Source organism: Seriola dumerili, unplaced genomic scaffold (genome assembly GCF_002260705.1).
Source record: "Seriola dumerili isolate Sdu_G_001 unplaced genomic scaffold, Sdu_1.0 BDQW01000242.1, whole genome shotgun sequence".
Taxonomy (NCBI): domain Eukaryota; kingdom Metazoa; phylum Chordata; class Actinopteri; order Carangiformes; family Carangidae; genus Seriola; species Seriola dumerili.
In genome coordinates, this window is record NW_019174497.1 from 9,222,983 (window position 1) to 9,234,826 (window position 11,844).

Genomic DNA, 11,844 nt, shown 5'->3' on the forward strand with positions numbered 1-11,844 from the left:
ACATTTTCTCACACACAGGTCTTTCATATTGATGTAAATCTATTCAAATTAAAGCTGAGACTCTTTTAATGTGGTTTAAGAATTAAAAATGAAAATGAATGAATTAAATGAAAACTTAAAGTAATCAACAAAGATGTTAACACTGAACAACTTGTGGCTGCACTCACTTATCATATCTTTGCTTACATAGGCTCCTTATACATACTTACACATATCAATGTACTGTATAGTACAGCAGTACAGTAGACATGCATACAGTCTCTTATATCTGTCCTGCAGTTTGTTTCAACCTAGATTTCAAAGCCTGCATGCAACAATAGTTTTCTGTATGGTGACAGTTAAGCACACAAAACAAACAAACAAACAAACAAACAACGTTATTGATACAGTGCAATGTCATAAAACGTAATTAAAGTGTTATTACCCCAACTTTCAGTACATAAAAATAAGTGAACACCGACCTTCTTGTATATCCATCATCTTGTGAACCCAGACATACTCTATGATCCACACTGGTAACTTTGGTAAGCTCAGTAAACAGTTACTGTCAGCCTGCAGCGCTCTTCCCTCCATCACACTGATACCACGACTCTCAGCTCCGCGGGTTTGAAGCACCGGGCATCAGCCGCTGGACCTTTTAAAGTCGAGTTATGAATGGGCTCCGATCGCCCACCATGCTGGACATGTACAGACAAGTTGAAGATGTCAATTGTTCACCACCGAAGTTCTATTTACAGATCATTTCGGCTTTTGAAAAACTTGAAAAATCACTTCCGGGTCAAACTCACTGAAGACGGTTGTCATCTAAATAAAGTTTGTTTTAGGAAATTTTACAAAGAATCAGACATATTAGTTCTTAAATAAAAGAATCAGATATAATTTCAACAAAAAAGATGGAAATTAATAAAAATATATATATATGTATACATAAATTAAAAAATGATAAATATATAATTTAGGTGGGAGACTTCTTCAGACAAGCGTTTCAGAATATACATCAACTACTGACATGGACTTCTTGTTTATTACCAATTTAAGAGACTCAAAGTAACGTTCAAGATCAATTACAAAGAACTAAAATGATACATCCATGGTGAAAATATGCACATAGACCTTTATTCTGAAGTTTACTCTCCCTTGTGACGTTGTTGACCCGGAACTAGCTTTACTGAGCTGCGGTAACGTCCTCTCCTAAGTGTGTGGTGTTGGTCCTTTCCAACTAGTGCAAGGTAACCGAGATATACGCCGTCTTTAAATTGGCAAATGCTACCCTTGGTTAGTAGAATTACTAGTGTATTTTTTATATGTAACGTCTATATTCTCATGCTAACGACTTAGCTTTGTACCTTGTAGTGGCTATTGACTGGGCGCGCATGTTTCGTTGCACCAGGCTACCCCGTCGGCGGTGTTTAACGTACTGCTCAGCTATATTCTGCTGAACGGAGGAAGCGTTGCAGCAAACTAACCACATGGATGATCGACAAAGATTATATCTAATATAAAATGACCAAAATCTTGCTATGGCATCTCAAATTGAAATGTTTTAGCAATTGCGCCCCCCAGTGGTAGAAGTAAACACTGCGGCACTGGTATTGTGACCTTTATTTACTTAAGCCTTCAGAATCATTTTAAGATGCTATAATTACATTACACACACAGTGACTTTAAATTCAGCAGTAATTATGGTCATGTATGAAACAGCATGTGTCCTAGACCTTAAAGTTTATTCCGCACAACTACACCTGGATGCGCATCAATTTGATGTCATGCATCAAAATACTGCAGCCAAGTAATAAACCTGGTGGCAAGCCTGAAATCAGCGGAGTAGCTGTAAATCAATGCCCATGGTTTTGGAATGACATGTTAAACATTAAATTATAGGTGTAATGTTTGTCTGGACGTATGAGGGCAAGATTGGGCCTGAATTTAAATGTCTCATTGTCATCAAATTAATGACTTCATTAAGTCTCAAAATGTGGCATGTGGTCTTCATGACACAGGGTAAGAAACATAAAGTAACTACATGTCCTTCTCTTGTATGATGTCCCCACAGCACTGTGTATCACCCCCTGATGTGATACTTCTTCGCAGTTGAAGCTCCACCATGAACACAACATCATGTGTATCTTTGCTCCAACTCTCCAGAACGGGGTTCAGACTTTGTGCATCCAAAGCCCCTCACTGCAGAGCCTCAGCCTCGAGTTTACCAACAGTGACCTACACTTGTCTTTCACACATCTCACCCCACTCACCTGTACCCTGCAGACGCTCTTACTGCAGCAATGTCAAGGTGCGCTCCTATCTCCATTACATGAAACGGAAGATTATACCCTCTCCCAGTCCTCCGTATAGTCACGTGTGCCAAGTAGGAGACCCAGTGCTGCGTGCCAGCGCAGCTGCTGTTGACCCTGCAGCTGTAACAGGCCCGGAGATCCAAAAGGTCATCAACACCATGGTGAAAGTGATGCGGAAGCTTGATTGCGTTGGACTGAGTGCACCTCAGATTGGGGTGCCACTCCGCATCATGGCCCTGGAATATCCCAAGAGGATGTTGGAAGAGAGTTCGACAGCATCGAGGGAGGTCCGTGGTCTCTCCGTCCAGCCCCTGAGAATCTTCGTCAACCCACAGCTGAGGGTGCTGGATGGTCGGACTGTGCTGTTTCAGGAAGCATGTGAGAGCATCTCAGGCTACTCTGCCACAGTTCCTCGCTACCTGTCTGTGGAAGTATCTGGTACGCATGTTTATAACTTGATCCTGTGTTTCCTATACAACATTGCCTTTTACATTTTTCACCATATGTGCCAAATATCATCTGACACAAAAAAACAATAAAAAAGATTCTAAACGGAGCATTTTATAAGAGTATGAATAGTGTTAATAAGGGTGCTGACACTACACTAAGTTTCTGATGTGATATTGGCATCTCTGTGTCTTATTAGTAGACACATTAAAAGGACAGATACTAATACATCTCTGTATATTTTTCTTGTCCCCTGCATGCTCTTCCTGCAGGTCTGAATGAAAAGGGTGAAGCTGTCACGTGGCAGGCCAGCGACTGGACAGCTCGTATCGTCCAGCATGAGATGGACCACCTGGATGGGGTCCTCTATATTGACCGCATGGACAGCAAAACCTTCATCAACATCAACTGGCACGAGCACAATCAATAGAACCGGACAAATCCTCAGGACCGACCACGAACATTTACATCAGCGATCGGTAAAACTGATGATATGATTTAAGTTTTGCTCCACACCATCTGTGAACCTGAAATTCTTTTAGAATTTGGTTCCAGGATCATGGAGAATTGCTTCAAAAGAAAATACATCACAGCACTGGAAGTGTTTTTGTGGTTGCTACAAGGTGCATGGCAGAAACCCCAAAGCAGTTACATCCCTTTAAAATGCAGCCAAGAGAGCAAAGTTCTGTGGACCTCCAGATGCTTGATAAATAAAGAAGCTGATATGTACACGATAAAATTTGTGAATTATGTCTGACACTGTCGTGATGAATTAAATGCTTGTACAGCAAAAAATATGACCCATTTCAATAGATGACTTCCATCTGTTCAACTCCTGTAAATACACTGATGTAAAACATCATTAAAATTTTCCAGAAGCTATCAGTAAAGTTCTTTGAACAAAAATTTCAAATAATAATATAAAACACAATTTGGACGAGTCCACGTGACCCTGGTCAGATTTGGACGGGGGACGCAGGACATGTCCTGGAAAAACAGTCTTAACAACTGAATGCGAGTTTTCTGGAGTTCTGTCTGCAGGATATTTCCAAAATACTAAATGAAATATAGTGGACAGTTTGGCCAAATTACTGATTAGATTTTGATTTGATTTAATCCATCCAATGAAAAGCAGGCACCTCCAGGTTAAGAATATTTTACATATATTTCCTATTAAATTATTCCACAGCTGATCTGTCACCAAGCTTAAAAAGGCAGTTCATCATATTATAAATATGTGTATATACTGTACATACTGTACATCATTACATTGGCTCTCCTCATCCTTTAGTGCACTTTTCCCCGCTGTATCAGCTGAAATCTTGTCAAAAAAACATGTTGCTAAATTTATTAGTTTATTAATTAAAAAATAATCAGCAACAATTTTGATCACTGATTAATCATTTAAGTCATTTTTAAGCAAAAATGCCCAAATATTTCAACCAAGCCTTTAGGGAAATTGTGACGGCCATTTTATTAACCAAAATGATTTGATAAACCAAGAAAATAATCTGCAGATTAACTAATAACAATAATTGTTAGTTGAGGCCTTTGTTTGTTTCAAGAGCAATTACACACAAAAAGGAAGACAGAGCCACATACGCCAAAAAGTAAAGGCATTCAAATGTTCTCAGAAAGGACTTGATTAGTGTTCGATATGACTGAATACAGTAATAAAAGTGAGAACTGATGTTTCTGGTATATACCAGAACTCTACTGTCACCAAGTCATTTGCTCAGGTATGATAAAACACATTTAACACAGACAAGTGGCAGATTGACCATTTTTACTCCAGTCTGAGTGCAGGCATTGAATACAGATGAAAACAGATGTCCGTGTGCTTTGCACCAAGTTACATTCAAGTGACTCAAGAGCACAAACTGTAACCACAACCTCAAGTCTCAAAGATACACAATACTTTAAAATGATGATGATGGTTAATATGTCCATTTACATAATACCTGGATGAAGAAGAATAATGAGAGACGTCGCAAATAGAAAACTGGAGCACACATAATACTGCATTTCAGCATTGTGTCAAGGCAACATTTGGATTTGATTGTTCTTGATTTTAAAGTGTGCATATTTAAGGCATTGTGATTTTGCTAGTTGTGCCTCATTATTGCACCACTTTTCTAATACACATCACACAGGGGATGACTGGTCAAAGGTTTGGCCACAGGTGCATACAACAGGATTTCTGTACCAACAATCCCGGCAATACTCTTTCCCACAATATCTGCACAGAACCAGAGGGTTTCTGGGACATGTCTTCCCGCAGGCACACACTTCCAGCTTTTTGACTGTGTGGTGCTGACTTTGGCAGCGGTCTACATCTCTGCAGGAACGAGTGTGGAAGACACTGCAGGTGCGACACAGGACCTGAGGGTCCAGCTGGGCGAGGTTGCAGCAGTCGTGATAGGTGATTGGAGGAAGAGATGGATTTATGGATTCAGGGTCATGATACTGAACTAATGAAGACATTGCTGCGCTGCTGCTGGTGAGAGTTGGTATTGCCCTGTCACTCACTCTGAGACTTTCACTCTGTGCTGACGCTGCTCCTTGTTCTTTCATTACTTCAGCCATATTGTAAGACGTCACAAGACTGTGGTTCTTCATAATGCATTGCTGATGCAAGTCACAGGTGATATTGTGCAAAGTGTTGCATTCAATACAGCGATTAGGATAGACAGTAGAAGACTGGAGACAGCTGCAGAAGTGGTTGGCTTCAGCCTCACTCCTGCAAAGCTCCATCGCTTCTAACTGCCGACTGACTGACTGTGACTCTGCTTTGTCAAACCCTGACTCCTCATAGGGATGTCTGCTTTGCCTCTTGCTGGCGGAGCTTCTGGTGCTCTGTGACTCCAGAGGTGACACCTTGGGCAGCTGGCAGTTGAGTGTAGAGATGCAGACCTGCTGTGTGACAGCCAGGGAGGTGGATGAGGAGGACAAGGATGTCATTCCGTTGCTCTGTGTTTTGACAGGAGCGGGAGATGCACTACTTGCAGTCAGCCAGGCTAAAGAGCGGGGACTTTCGTCATCATTGACAACTGCCTCTCTCTGCCGCCCATTAACATGCTCATCTGTGTACAGATCCATGTCCATTTCTCCATCCAACGGCTCCATCAGTGGCTGCTTGACTTTCAGTGTCTTCTTGGTGTTTTCCAAGGCGACCTATTGACATGCAAGGACAATAAATCTTCAATAGTTATTTAACCAATCTGAGGATGATGGGTGGTTTTATTCAAATCCTTGCGATAATACAGCGTAGAAATGTGGTTTAAATGTTGTTAGAATCTGTAGAATGTCCACTTTTCCTTACATGTTCTTGTGAGATCATACATGACTCATCGCCTCTAAAATTTGGTTAAAGTAATATTACAGTGATATTACAAAATTTCATTTTATGAACCTATAGACTTTGGTAAACCCATTTCAAGTACCAAAACAATTCATCCACACCAGTAAAGGTTTGTTTTCACAAAATATTTGAAGAATTTCAAAAACAAGGCTTAAATTTTTCAGCATTTGGGCCAAATTATGTCTTTGCACAGTGCTCTACGACAAAAAGGGGCCTCATTACAGAAAGAGCTGAGATTGTTCTGAAAATTGTGATATAAAACACTTTGGTATTATGTTATATGCAAGTACCCTTTAAATATTAAAAAAATTTAAGAAATAATGTAGTAATCGAGAAAATGCCCTTAGACCTCAGAGGGCTGAGTACTGAACAGCAAAGCTCCCTAAAACTGTCAAGTATTAAAAGCTGGCATTAATGTCACTTGCGCTGGGCATTTCAAACAATAACCAGTAAAAATGTGTGAGGCATTCAAGCAGAAAAGAGGGTCATTTAAAATCTATCTGGAAAACTCATTTAATGAGCCTGAAACCCCATTTTAACTGGATTTATATTTGGAAAGGATATATGAAATAGAATATTACCAATGGTAAGACTCACAGATCTGGATAGAAATGTATCCGGTGCCAAACTGTAGCAGGAAATTTGTAAATGTCAGCATATTCCCACAGCCTTCTACATAAAAGATAATCTGTTTCATCTTGTTACAGCTCTTCATTGAAACTACCTGATGTTCACAGAGTGAAATACCCAAGGCCAAGACTCCATGGTCTTCTATGGTGGCGCCATTCCATCAGACCATCACTATTTGTGTCTAGACCATTATTTTATGCCTGACTTATTTGGTTCCTTTGGAAACTTTGGGATCTCCCCTAAAATGCAAATAAAATGCCTGTGGGTTTGACCAATGTCTAGACGCGTGAGTGGGGTTGGATTCATTTTCCAAACACCAGGCAAACATACCTGTAGGCTGTTTCCTCTCTGCCTCTCTCTCACCAAACTCAGCTCCCACTGGGGCTCACCTACATGCTTCCCAAGAGCTGCTTGAAGGAGGCGGCACTCACAACGGGCCAGGTAGAAAGCACAAGACAAGTGGAGGAGTTCATCCAGAGAAGCAGCGAGTGCCTGGAGAAAAAGTTGCTCGTGCCGAGAAGAGCTGGGCTGGTATCCTAACAGGCCAAACAGTTTCTTAATCTGTGGCATCGACAGCACAGGTTTGATATAGTGGGTGAACATGCCGGAGTACATCTGGGACACGAGTGGAAAAAAAAGAAAAACAAACAAATCAAAAATTAGAAAATCAATCAATCAAATATCTTTACTTATTTCTCATCAGATACATTATCTCTTTTACAAGAGAGACCTCGCCAAAATATCATATAGTCATGTAAAAACATGCGTCATATTTGAACCCCTGAACTGATTTTGTCCTGGACTGTCATGGCAAAAATAAAACCAAAGAGCGTTTTATTTTTAATGGCCATTTTGATGATATTATAATAGCCCAGACCCCCTAAATCAGAAATTTAATCATAGATTCCATCATTGTTTTCTGCCAACCTTGACTACTTTGTACTCTTCCCTCCAGGGACCGAGGTACAGGTTCAGGGCCGCTTGCTCCAGGACCTCAAAAGCTTTAGCCAGGCCTTGCAGCCCTCCTCTGGCTTTGACTTGCCCACCCCTGGCTGCTCTTGTTGCTGATGCCATTGCTGCTGCCTTGAGCGACTCCTCCATCACACTCAGTGGATCCAGACCCAGGCAGTGTATCTCCTGAGCATCTCCATCCCTCAGTGGCCCCTCCACCTGCTTCCACAGCTCCTCATCTCTGCACGCCAGGTTGGAGCCTCGTCCCATAATTTGCTGCTCCAGACTGTGATCATAGGCATTCTTAAGATCGCTGGCTCTCTGCTTGGAGTTGCTCATCTCTATCATTCAGCTGAGCGGGAGACAAACAGGACAATCAAATGAAGAATGAAACTCTGTTCTCATCTGATAATAACTGTGCTGTTCGAACATAATCATTATTTGGCCAATCTGATCTAATCCATTATTTTACAGTTTTTGCGATTAACACCAGTTTCCCAGATCCAGAAGATCCAAATCTTCTTAAATTAAAATGGAGGATGAGCTTCAGCAGGAGATTTGTATGTTAATGATATCTTGATCAGTTTTGAGACCAATTTTAATATATAAACTACATACACATGTTCCATATGCTAGTCAGTGCTTAATCCAAATTAATACAAAGGCTGTGATGCTCCAACAGTAAACTCCACTGCATCCTTACAGCTGTAAGCATGAGCACATCACCCACGGCCCTGTTCACTTCAGAATTCAGGTTAAGACTTTGCTGATTACTTTTAAGACTCTTAATGGTCAGGCCCCACCTCAGATCACCTCACCTCACCGACTTTATTCATTGGCACTCTGCTCCTGGATCTCTCAGATCTGAAACTCATCCCTCCTGTATGTCCCACGATGACAACTGAAGCTAAAAGGTGACAGAGCCTTTGCAGTTGCTGCTCCAACATTATAGACCCAGTTGCCATTGGAAATCAGATTTCAAGACACATTTTTATTCACTGGCCTTTTTAGCTCACAAACTTTTTACTTCGTTGTCATGTTCATAATTGTATAAAATTAATTGTATAAAATTGTATTTTTGTTAGTATGTTTACATGTTCTGTATACCCTATATTTACTATTCTTTCCTTGTGTTTTACTTATTCTATACATTTGTTTTATTTGCTTTTATCTATCTTAATTGTCCTTTGTACATTTGGTCAGCTCCAGTTGTTTTTAATTGTGCTCTAGAAATAAAGTTTACTTGAGTTGACTTAACTTCCTCATGCCTCAGGGCAATGTGGTGAATATAATTCTGCTGAATGCATTTTAATACATAGATTCATTTCCTCTCATAAGATGGCAAACTAGTAGGAAGAGATTTTTAGATAGAATACTGTTAAAACCAGACACCATTATGGCCATTGTGTCAGAGACACTGTCCACATTAGTGGTGATATACAGTATATATATATGATAATGCATAGAGAGACTCTACAATGCTCGTGGCTTTATAACAGCAAAGAAAATTTTACTATAACACTAGTACTTCAGTACAACTGTGGTTAAATCACTTGTCAGATGTTATCTGCCTTGAGATAATGGGTGCAACACAAGCTGAGGGAACTATGCCACTGGAAATACTAAGTATTACAACCCTTTGCTGCATGAAATATTACAAATTACGTTAACTATAATTGTTTTCGAGCTTAAATCCACTTGTGCTTAAAACCGAAAGTGAAACTTGTGACACTTTGGCCCAAGTGAAAGAAAAAAGATTATGTAAAGTTTCTTGTGTAATGAGCAAACTTGCTGACCGACACCGTAAGGTCAGGTTAAGTCAGGTCTCTGCTATAAACTGGCCTTGTTGTTGTCTGCAGCTCAGTTTTAGCATTAGCGTATTTCATCACTGACTAGCTAGTTTTGCTAGGTTAGCTGTTAATGTTGCGTCCTGTTTTTAATGGCGAGAACTTCAAACCAAATGTGCCAGTTAAAAAATCTCTTGCTTTTTTTCTAAACGATTTTGTCATAATATAGCACTCGAAAGATTTTCAGAAAGGTGACGGCTTGTATTCATTTCCGTTAACATACATTCCACCAAAACAAGTAAACTTTTAGCACTGGGTCAGACCATGGTGTTTAATTTTCGAGAAAAGACTCAGGAAGTAACATTTAATATTCTCAGAAAAATAAAAACGCCAAACGGATGAGAGGTGTATGTTGTCTTGGACATACGGCGAATTAAAGGCCGACCCCGTTGATTAAATTAATAGTTCGGTATATTCTTTTACACAAAACAACATTAAATTTCTACAATTGTGAACGACATCTCTAACCAGCCAACCATTACTGGTGTTAAAGCTAAGCTAACGTTATTTCGTCGTATTTTGACCATAGTATCAGCTTTGATTGACAGACTAGAGACACAAATACTCACCTGTTCTTGGCACTTAGTCAGATGTTTATCAGTGAATCGTATAAAACATTTCCGGCCACACGGTCATCGCCGTATAGCTGCTAGCTGCTTGATTTTCTAGAATAAAGTAAACATTGTCACGTGTCAAGGATTTCCCCCAGCTTCAGACGGGTTCGCTTGGTAGTTGTATCAGGGTGGGCCGGGAGGGGGGCGGGTGAGTGGGATTCTCCTGTAGAGAGTAGTTTGACTTCAAAAATCTGGATCAGAATCAGAATACTGTATTGACTCCCAGGGGGAAATTTAGTAATACAGTATAATTTTACATGTAACAGCAAAGAATATAGAATAAGAAGTAACATTATAAAGATAAAGATAAATACAAAATATAAATATAAAAAATATGTCCTTATACTATGATATATAAATAAAAAATAGAAATATGTTAAGAATGGTGGTTAAGATATAAAATTCAAATATAAATTAAATATATGGTGTAATTGCACAGGTAGTATAGGTATAAATAAATAAGTTATGAAGTAACGTCTGCTGACCGGGGTGCGATCAGTCCAGGGGCCAGTCTATTGGCTCTGAGCGTCTGACACTGAAGGACAAGCGAAGCTGTAAAGTTCGATGGCCACAGGCAGGAATGACTTCCTGTGGCGCTGTGTGGTGCATCTTTGAAGGAATTAGTCTTTCACTGAAATCGATGGAAACTGGATACATGTAAAATAGACATTACATTAATCGATGAAAAATAATAATAATTTGCCTGTCTCATGGATGTATTATGACAACCTAATCTCTCGTAACACATCCATGTAGTCTGGAGTTTACACCTACAGTAGGTGTAAGTGGCGGCTGGCCAATAGGGGGCGCTAGGGCGCCGCCCTCCCTGATGGAAAGTGATTTTTTATTTTTTTTTATTTTTTCCAAAATAATCGTTTAATATAATAATTACTGCTTATTCTACAAATAAATGTGTTTTGAATTATCAAGAACGAGCCATATATATAATATAAACCATTATTTACGGGGTAATCTGTGTCCACGGTCATTTCCCCTCTCTCCTGGGGCGCTAGAAAAGTCGCCCCAGCTCAGCCAATGGTAGACTGTTGCTGAGACAAAAAAAAACACATAGCAACGGGTAATTTAGCCAATAAGCGTCATCAAATTTGATAAGCTTGGGGCGCTGAAAATATCGCCCCAAGCCTATAAGTATCTTAGCAACCAGAAATAAGTGTGGGAAATCGAGATGGCGGCGTCAAGTAGACAAGACCAAGAACACATAGGGCTTCAGCTACCCGTAATTTCTGTAAAATCGCTCTTGCTAAACCACTTCGAAAGGAGAACTTTAGGGGAAAAACTTCGTGTTAAAGAACTTGGACCTGAGAAGCCCGGTCTGAATTTAACACAGCAGACACAGGAGAAAGGTAAAACGTACCAGAGGAGCTTCTCTCTGAACTGGTATGACATGAAGGCTTGGCTAACTGGATGTAGTTTTGCAAATGCAGTATTCTGCTTCCCGTGTTTACTGTTTAAAATGCCGGGGACATATATTACATGGACTGTAACAGGAGTTAGAGACCTAAAACATTTATCAGAGCGGATTAAAAAACATGAATGCTGGAAGGTGCACATGAACAACGCCGTCAAGCTAGCCATGCTAGGCAGGACTAGCATAGCTGCGCAGCTGGATGAAGGACACAGGATTGCGATGAGAAAAATCAATAAAGAGGTGGATAAAAATAGACATATTTTATCGAAGA

The 11,844-nt window shown here is 40.1% G+C and overlaps 2 protein-coding genes across 5 annotated transcripts; one reads left to right on the plus strand and one right to left on the minus strand.

Annotated features, from left to right (window-relative positions):
• The first annotated feature begins 1,144 nt into the window (after positions 1–1,144).
• On the plus strand, positions 1,145–6,842 carry pdf (peptide deformylase, mitochondrial). Of its 4 annotated transcripts, none has more exons than XM_022756402.1 (4): positions 1,145–1,229; positions 2,054–2,732; positions 3,014–3,220; positions 6,810–6,842. In XM_022756402.1, the coding sequence occupies exons 2-3, from the start codon at positions 2,105–2,107 to the stop codon at positions 3,169–3,171; spliced, it is 786 nt and encodes a 261-aa protein (XP_022612123.1). In that variant the 5' UTR covers positions 1,145–1,229; positions 2,054–2,104; the 3' UTR covers positions 3,172–3,220; positions 6,810–6,842. The 4 variants fall into 4 exon arrangements, with proteins under 4 accessions (XP_022612123.1, XP_022612122.1, XP_022612120.1 ...); XM_022756401.1 differs by lacking the exon at positions 6,810–6,842 and adding an exon at positions 3,297–3,587; XM_022756399.1 differs by lacking the exon at positions 6,810–6,842 and having other exon boundaries at positions 3,014–3,587.
• On the minus strand, positions 4,259–10,184 carry LOC111229890. The gene is made up of 4 exons (XM_022756398.1): positions 10,100–10,184; positions 7,660–8,035; positions 7,063–7,347; positions 4,259–5,915 (listed from the first exon to the last, which is right to left on the minus strand). The coding sequence occupies exons 2-4, from the start codon at positions 8,029–8,031 to the stop codon at positions 4,887–4,889; spliced, it is 1,686 nt and encodes a 561-aa protein (XP_022612119.1). The 5' UTR covers positions 8,032–8,035; positions 10,100–10,184; the 3' UTR covers positions 4,259–4,886.
• Positions 10,185–11,844: the final 1,660 nt, after the last annotated feature.